Source organism: Sus scrofa, chromosome 1, assembly GCF_054392235.1.
Source record: "Sus scrofa isolate SSC_HxYL_T2T_F1_AM1 chromosome 1, Sscrofa_HxYL_maternal_Yorkshire_Landrace_v2.0, whole genome shotgun sequence".
Lineage (NCBI taxonomy): Eukaryota > Metazoa > Chordata > Mammalia > Artiodactyla > Suidae > Sus > Sus scrofa.
Genome location: NC_139383.1, coordinates 276,629,152 through 276,648,507, shown reverse-complemented (window position 1 = coordinate 276,648,507; position 19,356 = coordinate 276,629,152). Strand labels below are relative to the sequence as shown.

General features: G+C 39.5%; 1 protein-coding gene across 1 annotated transcript; it reads left to right on the top strand.

The window, feature by feature from the left end:
• Window positions 1-1,169: 1,169 nt before the first annotated feature.
• Window positions 1,170-18,427, top strand: LOC110259690 (olfactory receptor 1J4-like). Its single transcript, XM_085012781.1, has 2 exons — window positions 1,170-1,657; window positions 17,491-18,427. The coding sequence occupies exons 1-2, from the start codon at window positions 1,461-1,463 to the stop codon at window positions 18,425-18,427; spliced, it is 1,134 nt and encodes a 377-aa protein (XP_084868907.1). The 5' UTR covers window positions 1,170-1,460.
• Window positions 18,428-19,356: the final 929 nt, after the last annotated feature.

Sequence of the window (19,356 nt, the reverse complement as noted above, 5' to 3'; positions counted from 1 at the left end):
ATTCCTTTGTCTCAGCTCTAGATAAACAGGCAACAAAGTTCTCTTTATGCTAAGTTGGTGGCACTTTGTCCAGATGATTTGAAGGTTATTGAACATCTCCCAATGTTCCTCTCTGATGTTTAATTATTTCCACATTTGCACTCCCAGGAACAAGGTGGGGTAAATTTTGGAATCTTGTCTAGCCAACTGTGAATTCTGATATAAGTCCTTTGTCCTACAGCATTTGTAATATCTTGGCTCTCTGGTCACCTCATCAGGCAAATTCTCATGACTCTCCCTTTGCCTGTATGCTCAGAACTGAGCTATTTTAAATCCTCAGTGATGGAAGCAGGGAGAGAGACAATGGCAGATATGAAGGAAGTTTTTTTTGGAAAGTTTTTTATAAAGAAAATGATTCAAGATTTGCAGACCTGCTAATCTTCAAGGAGCATGTTCTGGAACTGTGCTGTTTTCTGGATGTGAGAGTGAACCTTCAGAAGTGAACATAATGTTTGTCTTTTACTTCCTCCCTCCCTCCCATCCTTCCTCTCTTCCTTCCTACCTTATTTCCATCCTTCCTTCCTTTATTTCTTTCTCTTTCTTTCATATTTCTTTCCTTCCTTGCTTCTTTCCTTCTTTCTGTCTTTCATTCTCTCTTTCCTTTGTATTTATTATAGTCATTCTAATGATAAAAATAAGTTTATGTGTTCAGCACTTTATTTTGTACAGGGTACATTAATGTTCCCAATAATACTTTAAGTGGTATCTGTAGTGTGTGTGTGTGTGTGTATGTGTATGTGTGTAATACAGACACAAATACATAAGCCATCTGACAGTAGAGGGATTATGGCAGGGATTGTGTCTTAGTTATTACTCTCTACCTAGTGTTTATCATGATGTCTCCACTTTAAAAAAAAAGAGAATGTGCTGTTCCGTATTTCCACTGAAGGTCTTGATCAAAGTCACATACTTTCTCCATGTGACTGTCAGTGTTCTGACAAGTAATGTTGTGTTCCTCTCACCAGACTGGATGAGGCATGAGTGTGTGAGTACAGTGCAGTGAGATCTGTCTGCACACTGACACAGTCACTCTGAGAAACCCGCTGACCACATGGTAACTGCAATGCTCTGTATGTCTAGGTTCCTTGCATTTCTGCTTTCTCTTCATTCCCAGAAGATAATATATCAGAATGAGGGGGGAGAACCAGAGCTGCATGTCAGAGTTCCTCCTAGTGGGTCTCCCCATCTGGCCAGAGCAGCAAGGAATATTCTTTGCCCTGTGTCTGGGGGTGTACCTGACCATGGTGCTAATGAACCTGCTCATCATCCTGCTCATCAGGCTGGACCCTCACCTTCACACCCCCATGTACTTCTTCCTAAGCCAGTTGGCCCTAACGGATATCTCCTTTACATTTGTCACTGTCCGTAAGATGCTGATGAATCATGATCAATAAACGCCCTATGCAGGGTATGTAACAGAGATGTATTTTTTCATATTTTTTACTTGTTTTGATAACCTACTTCCAGCAGTGATGGCCTATGACAGATATGTTGCTATTTGTCACCCTCTCCGCTATGCCATCATCATGAGGGAAGAACTATGTCTATGTATGTTGGCTGAATCTTGGCTCCTGTCCTGTGCCAGTACCCTAACCCACACCATCCTCCTGGATCAACTGTCCTTCTGTGCTGACAACATCATCCCCCACTTCTTCTGTGACCTTACTGCCCTGCTTAAGCTCTCCTGCTCAGACAACTCTCTCAATGAGATGGTCCTGTTCACTCTAGTGCTTGCAGTTGTCATTTTTCCTTTGAGTGGCATCTTAGTCTCTTATGGCTGCATTTGGGTCTCCATTCTGAGGGTACCCTCTAACTAAGGTGATCTGCAAAGTCTTGTCCACCTGTGACTCCTACCTCTCTGTGGTGTCTCTATTCTATGGGACAATGATGGCAGTGTACTTTTCCTCTTCATCAGGCCAATCCCATGACACAGACATCACTGATTCCATGATGTACACATTGGTCACCCCCATGCTGAACACTTTCATCTACAGCCTGAGAAACAGAGACATGACATTGGCTCTGGGGATTATTTTCAGAAACTCTCACCTTTTTGCCAAGTGAGAATCACCTAACCATGTTATTATTTCACTCACTGACCTTGCTAGGAAAGCATTAAAAATTTGTGTGTTGGTCACCCATGGCTCTAGCATGTTACTAACTGTCCTTTAAATAGTCATTGTTATTGGGTCAATCTCTTTCCCTTTAGTCACATCTATTGTCCATTTATTTCTCCATAACCCTATATATGACATTACCCACAACACACATTTATTGTGTGGTCTTCAATGCACCAAACTCCTTTGTTTATATGTGTAAGTATGTTTAAATTTTGTTTTTTTTAATATGTTTTATTATTATAACATTTGGCTTTTTAAAATCTTTTTGAAGTATTTATATTTTAAGTTTTATTATGGTTATCTATTCTTGAGAATTGGTTTTTAAATTATTTGATTAATTAATTAATTTGAAATATAGTTTACTTAAAATATTGTGTTAGTTTCAAGTGCAGTACGAATTGATTAGATCTATTATATATTACATAGTATATATGTATATTTTCAGGGTGTTTTCCTTTATATGTTATCCAAAATTATGAATATATTTCTCTGTGCTAAAGAATTGGTCCTTGTTATCTATTTTGTATATAGCAGTGTGTATATGTTAATCCCAAACACATAATTTGTCCATTCCCCCTTAACCCTTTGGGAACCATAAGTTTATTTTCTATGTTTGTGTGTCTATTTCTGTTTTTCCTATAAGTTCATTTGTATCCTTTTTGTTTTTGGCATTTTTTGCATCACTCTGACAGCATATGTAAATTCCCAGGCTAGGGGTCAAAGTGGAGCTATAGTTGTTGGCCTATACCACAGCCACAGCAACGTGGGATCCAATCTATGCCTATGACCCATACCACAGGTCAAGGTAACCCTGCTTCCACAACCAACTGAGGAAGGCCAGGAATTGAACTACATCCTCATGGATACTAGTCAGATTCATTTCCCTTGAGCCACAAGAGGAACTCCCTGTGTCATTTTGTTCAGATACCACATATAAGCTATATCATATGATATATGTTTTTCTCTGTCTGGTGTACTTTGCTTTGTATGATAATCTCTCCTTCAATCCATATTGCTACAAATGCATTATTTCATTCTTTTTTTTGGCTGAGAAATATTCTATCATATAGATGTACCACATCTTCTTTATCATTCATCTGTTGATGGGCATTTGGTTGCTTTCATGTCTTGGCTTCTCGCCTTCCAAAGCTACAAACATTGAGTTATGATTATAATGTTTCTTTTTAATAAAGTCCAAAATGCTGATCTTCTCAATGCCATATCAAGTTAATATAGTATTTTTGATGGTTTGCTAAACCTAAATAAACTTTAATTTGGTTGTGTTTTTGACAATCAGGGAGCACAGAGTCTTCAATCCAATTACCAAATTTCCCCAATCCAGGAAGACTAAATTTCCCCCTCTAAATTGGATGATTATGTTGAGAATAGCCCACAGCAATTGGATTAATTTTAACCTTGGAAATGAGTGTTGTATTTCCCCCCAGAGATCTCAATTATAATGTGAAAAAGTGCATGAATTTATAATTTCTGCACACAAAACAGCTACTTCATAACTACTATGTGCCAGGAAATTTTCTATATTTTGAGAATCCAAGTAAAAAATATGTATCCTCTTGTAGAGGTAACATTTCACCAATCCTGATCCAGCTCATCATGATCCTTTTTCCATAGCAGGATTTAAACTTCTAACACTATAAAATTATTTATATAACTGACATAATTTCATTACTGAGCTTAAAGTTCTATGGTAGATAGGTTTCTGTGTCTGAAATACATATATTCTAAGTTTTTGGTAGGTAAATACATCTATGAATAAAGAGGCATAAAAATGGTAGAGCAATAAGTCCCTGTCATGGCTCAGCAATTACAAACCTGACTAATATCCATGAGTACATGGGTTCAATCTCTGACCTCACTTAGTGGATTAAGGATCCAGCATTGTGGTGAGCTGTGGTGTAGGTCCAAGTTGGGCTCAGATCTGGATTTTTGTGGCTGTGGAGTAGGCTGGAAGCTACAGCTCCAAATCTACCCCTAGTCAGGCAATTTCCATATGCCCCATGTGTGGCCCTAAAAATAAAAAAAAAGGCAGGGGAGAAAGAGTGCTGGGATAAGGTTCATAATTTAACACCATGTGGAACAGGTAAAGCTCATTGGGAAGGTAACATCCAAAGACATTAATGAGGACAGGGAAGTGAGCCATGGGGCTGCCTGCACAAAAGCATGGAGATCAGCCTCTATAAATACTCTCAGGTGAGATGATGCCTGGCCTATCTCAGGGACATTAATTGGGCCTTTGTATGTGGACAGTACTACTGGGGGGAGGGGTGGTGGGCGGTGAGTTCAGAGATATCAGAGGACCAGTTTGTTAGGGCACTTCAGGTCATAGTATGTGTTAGTCAAGATTTTCCAGAGAAGTGGAATCAATAGTGTGTGTGTGTGTGTGTGTGTGTGTGTGTGTGTGTGTGTGTGTGTATGTGTGTGTGTGAGAGAGAGATTTATGGTGTTCCTGTTGTGGCATTATGGGATTAGTAGCATCTATTCTATTGCTGCAGCTGTGGTGTTGGATGCTACTGTGGCTCTGATCTGATGCCTGGGCTGGGAATATCCATATGCTACAGGGTGGTCAAAAGAGAAGAAAAAAGAGAGATAGAGAGAAATTTATTTCAAAAAATTGGCTAACATAATTGTGGAAGCTAGCAAGTGTAAAGTCTGAAGGGTATGTTGGCAGGATGGAAACCCAGGGAAAAGTTGTGGTTGGAGTCTGAATGAAGGCTGCTGACAGAAGTGCCTCTTCTTTGTGTGAGGTCATTCTTTTTCTTAAGGTCCTTAACTTATTGGATAATGGGCACCATCATTATGAAGGACAGTCTGCTTTATTCAGAGTCTGCAGATTACAATGCTAATCTCATCTCCAAAGATACTGCCATGGGAAGACCTAGAAGTGTGTTTGACCAAATATCTGGGTACTGTAGTTTAGCCAATTTGACATGTGAAATTAAGCATTATATTTGAGTTTTTAGTTCTCAGTCTCATCTAGGAACCAGCTGGAAGGGATTCAATACAGGAATAACAAGGCCATACTTGATTTTGTTATTGTTACTTTAAAAACACCCAGAGTTTGGGGGGTATAAATGACATACAACAAACTTCATATACATAAGTATACCATTTGACTCATAAACAGAATATAGAACTACAATATGACCTAGTCATCCCACTCCTGGGCACATATCCAGATAAAACTACAATACAGAAAGATACATGCACCCTTATGTTCATAGAAGCACTGTTCACAATAGCCAAGAATTGGAAATAACCTATATGTCCACCAAGAGATGAATGGATTCAGAAGATGTTGTACATATAGATAATGGAATACTACTCAGCCATAGAAAAGAATCTAGTAATGCCATTTGCATCAACATGATGCAACTAGATAGTCTGCTACTAAGAGAAGTAAGACTGGAAGACAAACATCATATGATATCATTTACATGTGGAAGCTAAAATATGTCACAAATGAACAAATCTACATAATAGAAGCAGACTCATAGACATATAAAATAGACTTGTGGTTTCCAAGGGGGAGGAGGGGAGAGTGGTATGGATGGGGAATTTAGGGTTAGTAGATGCAAAATACTGCATTAAGAATGGATAAGCAAAGATGTGGAAGGTAGGGGGACATGCTCGCCCTCTCCCACAAACACAACAACAACAAAACACGTCTACAGGTTAAACAACGTGCACAGAACAGCCATAAATCACAGGCAGAAGAAGATAAACTCCAATTATGGCAATAATCTTGTGACATAACTGGGTAAAACAAGAGAAAAAGAGTTAGAGAAGGGGAATTGGGGCTGGAAGGGTGCTCCCAAAAGGGAACTGTGGAGGAGAGAGTGATCCCACACCCTGGAAACTCACCTACTTGATGGAAAGATCAACTGAATCAGAGGGATCTCCAGATGCAGAGAAGAGCACAGCAGTAAGTTTGAGATCCGAAGAGCAGAGTGAGAACCGAACAGATCATCTGAACTACTGGCACAGTCACCAAAAATGGAGATGCTTGGGTGGGGGCTGGGCACTGAGACCTCACCTCCAGTGGTTAGTCCCCAGGAGCAGGCTGGAGTGGGTGGTGCAGAGACTGCTTGGGGGACTAGGAACTGGTTGGTCAGGTTGGAAGGGCAGAGACCACCCCAAGGTACTAGGAAGTGATTTGTCAGGTTGGCAGGGCAGAAACTTCCTGGGAGACTAGAAAGCAGAGCATCAAGTATGGAGGGAGCAATATGCTAAGGGCTGGGGATTGGAAAGCCACATCAGAGGGAACCTGGGAGAAGAGCTGTATCAGCAGGAGAGACAAGGTGCCAGTGTTGGAGTGGGGAGAGGAGTAGGGGTGGGCCACCATAGAATACTTCCCATGCCACAGCGAGCTCACTTGCCCACCAGCTATCAGAAAGCTGTGCTTCCCAGTGCATCCCCCTTCCCCCTACCCCATGTGCACACACCAGACCTGAGGCTGCCTGCCATTTTGGAGGGCTGGCCTCACCATTTGTGGGAAGCTGACCACTAGAGGGGCTTTCCCTGCCCTGGCCTGCCTGCCCTCTGGAGGGGCTACACCCTCATGGAGCAGCACCCAGCATCACCAGCCTACTGGAAATGGCCCACAGCCCAAAAAAGCTAGAACAAGCTTGGCCCAGCCATGCAAACTATGCCTCCATTGCGGGGTGGTCCTGCCAATTCTGGCTGCCCTGGGGAAGAGCCCCTTGGGTTCTAAGTGGCCCAGCTATCTTCTCCCACCCTTTGGGGGGGTGCAGCACTCCTGTGGAATAGCTGTCCAGCACTGCAAGCCCCCTTGAAGAGCCTCAGAGCCCAGAAACACCAGAGCAAACTCTGCCTGGCTGTGTGAAATCTGCTCCCATCACGGTGCAGACCTCCCGGTCCTGTCTGCCCTCAGGAAATCCTACTTTGCTTTGGAGAGACCCTGTCAGCCCTGCCCACCCTCAGGGAAAGCCATGCTGCCTCAAGGAAGACTGACCAACAATGCCAGCCCTCAGGAAATATGCCACAGCAGTGCCAAGGCAAACACTGCCCTGCCATGTGGAGTACAACTCCACCAGGAAAAAGAAAACAAGCAAGATGAAGAAGCTCAGAAACTACCTCCAGTTAAACCAACAGGAGAACTCACCTAAATCAGTCAACAATGAAACAGACCTCTGCAGTCTGACAGACTTCGAGTTCAAAAGGGAGATATTGAAAATACTGAAGGAATTTAGAGAAGATATGAACAGTAATGCAGACACCCTCAGAAAAGAAATAGAAAATATAAGGAGGAGCCAAGAAAAACTAGAAAATTCATTTGCAGAGATACAAACTGAGATAAGGGAAATTAAAACAAGAATGAATAATGCAGAAGAATGAATTAGTGACATGGAATAATAGAAATAATAGAATAATAGAAATCAGCCAAATAGGACAGCAGACAGAAAACCAAATGAAAAAGCATTAAGACAATATAAGATACCTATGGGATAATATAAAGCAGGCCAATCTACACATAATAGGAATTCCAGAAGGAGTAGAAAATATAAAGGGATGGAAAATGTATTTGAAGAAATTATCACTGGAAACTTCCTAAATGTAAAGGATACTGATTTCAAGATAAAGGAAGCACAGAGGTCCCCAAAGAAGTTAAATCCAAATAGATCCACATCAAGACAAATAATAATAAAAATGGCAAAAGTTAATGATAAAGAGAGGATCCTAAAGGCAGCAAGAGAAAAGCAAAATGTTGCCTTAAATGTCAATGGACTGAATGATCTGATCAAAAGACAGAGTGGCTGAGTGGATAAAAAAGCAAAAACCTTCAATCTTCTGCCTACAAGAAACTCACTGTAGGACAAAGGACACATGTAGATTGAAAGTGAAGGGGTGGGAAAAAACATTTCTTGCCAATAGACATGACATGAAAGCAGATGTTACAACACTCATATCATACATAATAGACTTTAAAACAAAAGACATAAAGAAAGACAAGGAAGGACACTATTTAATGATTAAAGGGCCCATCCAAGGAGAGGATGTTACTATCATTGACATATATGCCCCAAGCACAGGAGCACCCAGATACATACAACAAATATTAACAGACATTTATGGAGAAATTGATGGGAAGACATCATAGTAGGAGACTTTAATACCCCACTCACATCAATAGACAGACCCTCTAGAGAGAAAATCAATAAAGCAACAGAGATCCTAAAGGAAACAATAGAAAAGTTAGACATAATTGACATATTCAGCATATTATATCCAAAAAAACATCAGAATACACATTCTTCCCAAGTGTGTATGGAATATTCTCAAGAATCGACCACATATTGGGAAACAAAGCTAAACTCAACAAATTTAGGAGCATAGAAATTATATCAAGTACCTTCTCTTACCACAATGGCATGAAACTAGGAAACAACCACAGGAAAGTAAATGAGAAAAAATCTCCTACATGGAGACTAAACTAAATGCTACTAAAAAAACAGTGGGTCAATGAGGAAATCAAGAAGGAAATTAAAAAATACCTCGAGACAAACGAAAATGAAGACTAAACTTCTCAAAATCTATGGGAGGCCACAAAAGCAGTGGTCAGAGGGAAATGCATAGTGATACAGGCCTTCCTCAAAAAGAGGAAAGATCTCAAATTGACAACTTAACCCTCCACATAAACGAAATAGAAAAAGAAGAACAAAAATACCTAAAGTCAGCAGAAGGAAGGAAATCATAAAGATCAAAGAAGAAATCCATAAAATAGAGATTCAAAAAACAATAGACAAAATCAATAAAACCAAGAGCTGGTTCTTTGAAAAGGTAAACAAAATTGACAAACCCCTGGCTAAACTCCCTAAGAAGAGGAGAGAAAGAACTCAAACAAAATTAGAAATGAAAAAGGAGAAATCACAACAGATACTGCAGAAACATAAAAAAACATAAGCGAATACTATGAACAACTATATGCAAGCAAATTTGACAATCTGGAAGAAATAGAAAATTTTCTAGAATCTTACAGCCTGCCAAAACTGAATCAAGAAGAAACAGACCAACTGAACAAACTGATCACTAGAAATGAAATTGAAGAAGTCATAAAAATACTCCCTACAAATAAAAGTCCAAGACCAGATGGCTTCACAGGTGAATTCTGCCACACATACAAAGAGCATCCAGTGCCCATCCTCCTTAAACTGTTTTCAAAAGGTTGAAGTAGAAGGAATACTCCCAAAGACATTCTATGATGCCACCATCACCCTCATTCCAAAACCAGACAGAGATACCACCAAAAAAAACTATTGGCCAATATCTTTGATGAATATAGATGAAAAAATTCTCAACAACATTTTAGCCAACCGAATCCAACAACATATCAAAAAGATCATACACCATGACCAGGTTGGGTTCATCCCAGGTTCACCAGGATGGTTCAATGTATGCAAATAAATCAACGTCATATACCACATTAACAAAAGAAAAGTAAAAAATCATATGATCATCTCAATAGACGCAGAAAAAGCATTTGATAAAGTTCAACATCCATTCATTAAAACTCTTACCAAAGTGGGTATAGAGGGAACATTCCTGAACATAATCAAAGCGACTTATGACAATCTCACAGCAAATATAATACTCCATGGGGAAAAACTGAAAGCCTTCTCACTCAAACCTGGAACAAGACAGGGATGCCCACTCTTACCAATGCTATTCAACATAGATTTGTAATCCTAGCCACAGCAATTAGACAAAAGAAATAAAAGGCATCCAGATAGGAAGAGAAGAGATAAAACTGTCCCTGTATGCAGATAACATGATACTATACATAGAAAACCCTAAGGACTCAACCCCAAAACTACTTGAACTGATTCATAAATTCAGCAAAGTAGCAGGCTATAAGATTAACATTCAGAAGTCAGTCACATTTCTGTATACCAGCAATGAAATATTAGAAAAGGAATACAAAAATACAGTATCTTTCAAATTGCACCTCACAAAAGCAAATACCTCGGAATACACCTGACCAAGGAGGTAAAAGACTTATATGCTGAGAAGTATAAAACTATAATCAAAGAAATCAAAGAAGATGTAATTAATGGAAAGATGTTACAAGTTCCTGGATTGGAAAAGTCAATATTGTAAAAATGGCCATACTACACAAAGCAGTCTACAGATTCAATGCAATCCCTTTCAAATTACCCATGACATTTTTCACAGAACTAGAACAAACAATCCAAACATTTATATGGAACCACAAAACACCCAGTATTGCCAAAGCAATCCTGAAAAACAAAAACCAAGCTGGAGGCATAACTCTCCCAGATTTCAAGTAATATTCAAAAGCCACAGTCATCAAAACAGCGTGGTACTGGTATCAAAACAGACAGACAGACCAATGGAACAGAATAGAGAACCCGGAAATAAATCCTGACACCTATGGTCAATTAATCTTTGACAAGGGAGGCAAGAACATAAAATGGGAAAAAGAAAGTCTATTCAGCAAGCATTGCTGGGAAACCTGGACAGCTGCATGCAAAGCAATGAAACTAGAACACACCCTCACACCATGCACAAAAATAAACCCCAAATGGCTGAAAGACTTAAATATACGACAGGACACCATCAACCTCCTAGAAGAAAACATAGGCAAAACACTCTCTGACATCAACATCATGAATATTTTCTCAGGTCAGTCTCCCAAAGCAATAGAAATTAGAGCAAAAATAACCCCGTGGGACCTCATCAAACTGACAAGCTTTTGCACATCAAAGGAAACCCAAAAGAAAACAAAAGGACAACTTACAGAATGGGAGAAAGTAGTTTCAAATGATGCAACCGACAAGGGCTTAATCTCTAGAATATAGAAGCAACTTATACAACCCAACAGCAAAAAAGCCAATCACCCAAAGGAAAAATGGGCAAAAGACGTGAATAGACATTTCTCCAAGGAAGATATACAGATGGCCAGCAAACACATGAAACAATGCTCAACATCGCTGATTATAAGAGAAATGCAAATCAAAACTACCATGAGATACCACCTCACACCAGTCAGAATGGCCATCATTCATAAGTCCACAAATTACAAGTGCTGGAGGGGGTGTGGAGACAAGGGAACCCTCCTGCACTGTTGGTGGGAATGTAAACTGGTACAGCCACTATGGAGAACAGTTTGGAGATACCTCAGAAATATATACATGGAACTTCCATATGACCCTGCAATCCCACTTGTGGGCATATATCTGGAAAAAATCTTCCTGGGAAAAAGCACATCACCTGCATGTTCATTGCAGCACTATTTACAATAGCCAGATGTCCATTGACAGATGATTGGATTAGGAAGATGTTATATATATATATAATGGAATACTACTCAGCCATCAAAATAATGACATAATTTCATTTACAGCAACATGGATGGAACTAGAGACTCTCATCCTGAGTGAAGTAACTCAGAAAGAAAAACACCATATGGTATCACTTATAACCAGAATCTAATATCCAGCACAAATGAACATCTCCACAGAATAGAAAATCATGGACTTGGAGAATGATTTGTGGCCACCCGTGGGGAGAGGGAGGGAGTTGGAGGGATCAGGAGGTTGGGGCTATTTGATACAACTTGGAATGATTTACAATGAGATCCTGCTGAATAACATTGAAAATTATGTCTAGTTACTCATATTGAAATAGAACAAAGGGTGGGAAAAATGTATACATGTAAGTGTAACTTGGTCCCCAAGCTGTACAGTGGGGAGAAAAATAATAAGAATAGATAAGCAGTGAGGTCCTACTGTATAGTCCAGTGAACTATATACAGTCTCTTTGGATAGACCATGACAAAAGAGAATATAAGAAAGTTAATGTATACACACACACACACACACACACACACACACACACACACACACACTGTAACACCTTGCTATCCTGCAGAAATTGGCCAAAATTTTAAATCAAATGTATTTTAATTTTTAAAAAGGTAAAAATATGTATACCATTTGACCACTTTTGAAATATATACACACCCATGAAACTGTCATCACAGCCATCAAGATCATGAATTTCCCTGATGTCTACCCTCCTGCCCTCTGTTCCTATCATCTGTCCTCAGGGAAACCACTATTCTGTTTCTGTCACATGGATTAGTTTGCATTTCCTAGGAGATTATTGCAATGGAATCATACAGTGTGTATTCTTTTCTTGCCGTCTTCTTTCACTGAGTATATGCATTTTGAGATTCATTCATGTTCTACTGTGTTCTAAGAGTTCATTCTTTTTACTGCTGAGTGGTATTCCATTGCATGGATATACAAGGGCTGTTGCATCCATGCACAAATATATTTATATTTTTTATTACTGTTAATATTAAAATTATTTTTAATTTTAATATATTTCAGTTTATCTTTTAAAACATTCATTAGACTTTATTTTTTATCCAAATGTAGTTGATTTACAACATTGTGTTAGTTTAAAATGTAACAAAGTGATGCAATTATACAAACACACACACACAAATGCATCTTCTCAGATTTTTTGCCTGATCAGTTATTACATATTCAGTATAGTTTTATGTGCTATGTAGTAAGTCCATTCATTACTAACAGCAAGTCCATTGGTGAACATCTGGGGTGTTTCCAGATTCTGACTATTAAATAAAGCTCTTGTGAACATTCTTGTATAAACCTATGTATGACTATATACATTATTTTACTTTGGGCAAATACCTACTCGCTAAGTGTATGTTTAACTTTTTTAAAAATGTGCAAAATGTTTTGTGTTACCAAAGGCAGTGTATGCGTGTTCCAGTTCCATCATGTCTTCAGTGATAATGGGAGCAGCATTCTTTTCAACTTTAGCAAGTCTAATAGGGGTGTAGTGTTTAAACCAGTTTACAGAGCTGGAGCCCCTTGATTGAAGGGGTGTCTTAGTTCCTTTGGAAAAGAATCCTTTACATTGGGTATTTTTTAAACTTCTTGACTCTCCCTAGCTCCATGCATGATTTTCATCATTCCACAGCAATTGTCACTATTTACCTGCCATTCATTTTGCCTTAAAATTTGTTTCTGTGCGACTTCCAGGTGTATGTTTATTCTAAGTGAGGGATTTCTGTTTATATTATTATCTGTTATGTCTCTAGAGGATATATCAGTATTACATTTATGGGAAACAATGATTATTTAAGTGAATGAGTGAATGAATGAATTCATTCAACAGTTACCAATAAGAATTGCCTGTTAGATATAGCTGATCTCTAGTGATGCAAAGACAGTGACAATTAGTAATCTTTCATTAGGTACTCATTAAACCATTCTTCAAACTCAACAATGACAATGATTATTATTTCCACTTTATAGAAACTGAGTCCCAGTTGTTTTGATAAATTGCTAAAGTAAGCAGGGGAAGAACCCAGAGCCTTTTTTCCAGAGTTTTATATTCAATACCCCTTCTCCTGAGAAAGGCATAGACCATGCCCTACAACACTTTCCAGGGGAGTGGGGAGACATGAGCATTTTAAGGGTCTTTCTGTTCTAATAAAGCCTGTGTCAGTGTTGAGGATACTGCTGAAGCCCTTCCACTGCCTGTGCCACACACTGCCCATGGGAGAAGTTATGCTCATGACACAGAGGCCATGGGCAATGGGGGAACTCCTTCTTCTCATCAGAGACTTGACCAGAAGCCCAAGGTACCATTCATATCAGGGATATCTTTCTCCTGTGAAACCAGGTGCAGCTCAGCCCCTGTGGACCCTAAACATCCTTGTTCCTGTGGGGCCAGGAGGGAGTTGGACAGTTGCCCCAGTGGACTACATCTCTAGTTGGGTCAGGGTGGATTCCCTCTTGGGTCTATTGATGATGGAGAAATGGAGATCTCCTTGTGCATCATTTTGAAGCTGGAGAAATGACATGCGAGTGTGTAAAGGTCCTTAGGCCACTGAGGTTTACTCTTTTTCTTTGGATCCTGGATATTCTGGACAGAAAGTGAGGATTCAGGTAACAGAATTAAACAGAAGGTATTTGAGCTCAGAGCAAAGGTATAGCTCAGAAGGAGCCCAGAATCCTCACCAGTCATGCATGTGTGTCTGTGTGACCATCAGAAAATTTATGTATATTTGGGTGTGTGTTGTGCTGTGCAAGTCTCCGTGCATATGTGTAACTGACAAATACACTGAATGACACACACTAGGATATACAGAGGCCAGGGTAGCCTGGACATTTCCTCAGTGTGTGCTTATTCTACTTGCATCTGCTGCTTGCGTGCCATGTGTAAGACTTTGTGCACTGTTTGTAATTTGAATATGAATGACTTTTTGTTATGATAAAACCTCTGGTCTAGGATGCTTGACAGTTCTATGTGTGTAGCTGTGTTGTATATGTGTATTTTGTTTTTGAGTTTCACAGAGTTTACGTGAAGCTGACTCACACCCTGACTGTTTTTATCTAAGGAGAGTATAAGCCAGAGAAATCTATAAATCTCCATTTGGCAAGTGAATTTCTTTGATGGTGTTAGTTTTTTTATGTAAAAAAAACCCCACACCTTGACTTCTCTCACACAGAAGTTATAAATCTGTGTGTTTGTGTGTGTGTGTGTGTCTGTGACATTCTCCCATTTTTTTACTCTCCACCTGCCTGAGATCAGAATCCACAGAGGCAGCTCCACAGGAAACTGACTTTACAGAGCTATTGGCACCCATTTTTCAATGATTTGACTCTAGCGGGATTCCTCAAAGCCCAATGTTTTCAACACTCTGCTTTAGTTTTGGTCTAACTGTTTAGAAATGAAATGCTCATTTCTGGAATCATGTACTTTGACACTCTGATCTTTATCTTTTCCCCCACTTAATTGCTTGATGGCCTTGGGCTTGGCCCTTGTTATTCTCAGCATCCAATGCTCTTACATGGGATCACATTAATTGCTGGTAGATATTGCATGTAAGGTGCTTAAGAAGCTACTCACACCAAAATCACTTAGTTAATTATAGCTTATTGGAGTCCCAAAGACCTGAATCTCCATGTCCTGACTGTGGAGGTGCCAATATTTGTATGAAGACAGGACAATATGCCCCATCCATAGCCTCTCTTGAAATGAGAGCCCTACCCCAAGGTCACATACATCTTCCCTTCCTTGGTACTAAACAATATTTCACCGACCTCATTGCACACTGTGCTGATGGATTTAAGGTACCATGTCTGTATTGTACCCTTCTGATCACATTGCAGCTCCTGTGAGTCATTAGGAACTCCAGTTCTCCTGCAGGAAATTTGTGAGATCCTGGGCTATGTCTGACTTAGCAGCTTTCAGTGAGAGGACTGTGCTTAGCAGGAGGGTCAAGTGCCTGGTCCCTCCTTGTGCCCTGTGAATCCTCAGAAACTCCCTGGTCTGGAGCAAGCATCTTCTGACAGATTCTTACAGAGCATTAATGTCAGTTTTATCTCCCAGGCATATTTTAACATTTACCTTTTCACTTTAATATTTCACCTTAGACTCTCTACCCCCCATAAGAAGAAATGGGTGGATTCTCTCTATAGCAAGAAGATGATCAGAAAATCAATATTTGAGACCTGGTTCCAGTATGTAATATCTATGTGAGATTGTTTAAGCGATTTCACTATTCCTATTGGTAAAATGCAGGGAAATAAGACTGTCTTCTTTCTTCACAGACACAAATATATAATGATGGATTGAATGAAATTGAGTACATATATAAGACATTAGCAAACTAAAGGGATGCAAGAATATGAGTGTGGACAGTTATCTGAGCAGGTGGATTCCTTCAAATCCTGAAATATTTCTTCTTAACATCCTGCCTCTTTGTCTAACTGAAGATAGGGAAGAATAGTAGGTCATAGGAGCAAAGTTTCCAAGGTATTTTTAAATGCTTCAGAGAGAAGTGTGGCCACAGCTGTTACTAACTCTATGATCATGCTCATTTCCTACTCCTTCCGAGTATGTTGATAGTGAAGACTTTTTTAATATTTAATTTTTTGGGGGGGCTGCACCTGAGCATATGGCAGTTCCCAGGCTAGGGGTTGAATCAGAACTGTAGCTGCTGGCCTCCACCCAGCCACAGCCACACCAGATCTGAGCACTGTCTGGAGGCTACACCACAGCTCATGGCAATGCCATATCCTTAATGAATTGAGGGTGGCTAGGGATTGAACTTGCTTCCTCATGGATACTCTTCAGGTACTTAAAACACTGAGCTACAATGGGAACTCCAAAGAGTGACATTTTAAAAGTACCACCATCCTTGGACTATTGAAAAGTTTAATGAGGCAATCATGGAAAAATATATTTGTCTGCCATTGTGTTCATTAATGGTCACTTATCAGTGTAAAGATCAATGTTGGGAAATAGTGCTGGTTAATCAGGTCACTGGCTTCTAAGAGACACCCTAGTCCTTCAGTACCTCTTAGTTCTCAGACCCCATCTCAGACTACAAGTATTTTCCTAATGATGAATATCCAGCCTGAGCCAAATTGGAGGAACCAGTTTAGATGTGATTGATGTAGTACACACACTGAATTAAGGTTTATTTCATGTCAAGAAGATAAACAAGCATTTAGGAAAGATCCAGCATGGAATTTACTCCAGTGATAGGATATGAGTTCAGAAATTTACCTTAAGTGTCTTAGATCTCATACTTTAATATAAATTTTAGGTCAGCTTCTTGGTCCTTTATGGTGACCACCTCATAATACTGTTTTATGAAATTCCTAAACTTGATACCAGTTTGGGGGGGGGGATACGGATCCTCTCCTAAAAATAAACTGCAATTTTTGGTGTTCATTTGATGCAGGATGCTGTTTTTAGATATTATGCCTAGTGAATTAGAATCCTTTATATCAAGTCTATGCAAATGTGATTATGGCATCTTCACCTTTAGAGGGACATGACAAGGTCAAGAGGGATTTAGCATCCCAAGCCCTAGAGCAAGAAATTGGTGGGACCAAAATCATAACTCAGTGAATTGGGCTTCTTGTTCAAACCTTTACTTAGTTCTTGGTCATATGATCCCTTAAGGGTTAGTCTCCAGAGGGAAGATGTTCTGGAGGTCATATTTATTACTCTATGTCCAAAGAGTAGCTTAGTGTCAGAACCATGGTTGAGTAAAAAGAAAAAAGGCAGAATTTTCTATGGATTTAGTTAAAAGGAAGCATGATGAGTTTTGAGGGTGTTTGATTTGCTTTGGCAACACTAGGTGATAAAGGAAATGCAGCCAGTTATTCCTTTTCTTCTTTAGAAGCTGAGAGAACTAGTGTGGTGGCCACAATCCTGACCTCAATGTCTCTGACATTTTCTACTCCCCTTCATTTCCCAGCAGACAGGAGAGGAGCATGAGGAGGGAGAACCAGAGCAGTATTTCCAAGTTCCTCCTCCTGGGGCTCCCCATACAGCCAGAGCATCAGGGCATGTTCTTTGTTCTGTTCCTGGTCATGTACCTGACCACAGTGCTGGGGAACCTGCTCATCATCCTGCTCATCAGGCTGGACCCTCGCCTCCACACTCCCATGTACTTCTTCCTCAGCCACTTGGCCCTCACGGATGTCTCCTTTTCATCAGTCACTGTCCCTAAGATGTTGATGAACATGCAGACTCAGGATCAATCCATTCCCTATGCAGGGTGTGTAACACAGACATACTTTTTCATATTTTTGGCTTGCATTGATAACCTTCTTCTTGCTGTGATGGCTTATGACAGGTATGTTGCTATTTGTCACCCTCTGCACTATGCCATCATCATGAGGGAGGAGCTGTGTCTGTGTCTGTTGGTTTTATCCTGGCTCCTGTCCTGTGCCTATGCCCTGACCCACACCCTCCTCCTTGCTCAACTGTCCTTCTGTGCTGACATCATCCCCCACTTCTTCTGTGACCTTGATGCCCTGCTTAAGCTCTCCTGCTCAGACACTTCACTCAGTGAGCTGGTCACATTCACTGCAGGGGCTGCAGTTGTCATTTTTCCTTTTATTGGCATCCTGGTCTCTTATGGCCACATTGGGCTCTCCATCCTGAGGGTCCCCTCTACGAAAGGGATCTGCAAAGCCTTGTCCACCTGTGGCTCCCACCTCTCTGTGGTGTCTCTATTCTATAGGACAAGTATGGCAGTGTACCTTTCCTCATCAGGCCAGTTCCATGACAAAGACATCATTGTTTCTGTGATGTACACAGTGGTCACCCCCATGCTGAACCCTTTCATCTACAGCCTGAGAAACAGAGACATGACATTGGCTCTGGGGATTCTTTTCAGAAATATTAACATTTTTTCCAAGTGAGAATCACCTAATCATATTCTTATTTCACTCACTACCCTTGCCTTAAAAATGGTGAATTGAGCACCATGTCTCTAGCAATTTTCATCACTGTCCTTAAATCATCCTTGTTATTGGATCAATCTCTTTCACTTAGGTCATATCATTTGTCCCTTTATTCCTCCATAACCCTAAATATGTCATTACCCACCATGCACATTTAAATTTTCATCTTCAAAGCATCAAACTCCATTGTGTAGATATATAATTGTGTTTAAATTTTCTTTTTTCAGTGTGTTATATTATTATTACATTTGGCTTTTTTTTAACAGCATTTTGAATTGTATTTGTATTTAAGTCTTCTTAAGATCATCTATTAGGACTTGGTTTTCAAATAATTAATTAATTAATTAATTTGAAGTATAGTTGACCAAAAATGTTGTGTTAGTTTTAGGTATAGAGCAAAGTAGTAACAGTTTTAAATATTTTATATAGTGTATATATATTCAGAATTTTCCCTATATGTAATTATAAAATATTGAGTATATTTCCACATTATATATAATTTGTACATGTTAGTTATCTATTTTATGTATAGAAGTGGGTATATGTTAACCCAAAACTCATGAGCTATACCTCCCCCCTTTATCCTTTTGGTACTCATAAGCTTGTTTTCTATGTCCATGGGTATATTTCTGTTTTGTGTATAAGTTCATTTGGATCATTTTTTTAGATACCACATATAAGCAATATCATATGTTTTATTTTATGTCTGGTTTACTTCATTCACTATATTAATCTCTATCTCCATCCATGTTGCTACAAATGTCATTATTTCATTTTTTATATGGCTGAGTGCCTATTCTATTAAATATACATATCACTTCTTCTTTATCATTTATTTGTTGAAGGACATTAATGTTGCTTCCATGTCTTGGCTTCTTGGTTTCCAA

Bases quoted from the DNA above. Each gene is read 5' to 3' on its own strand.
- LOC110259690 (XM_085012781.1), top strand. From the start codon at position 1,461: ATGTATTTTTTCATATTTTTTACTTGTTTTGATAACCTACTTCCAGCA. The intron at 1,658-17,490 runs GTCCTTCTGTGC...ACAGGAGAGGAG, and splicing joins ACCATCCTCCTGGATCAACT to CATGAGGAGGGAGAACCAGA.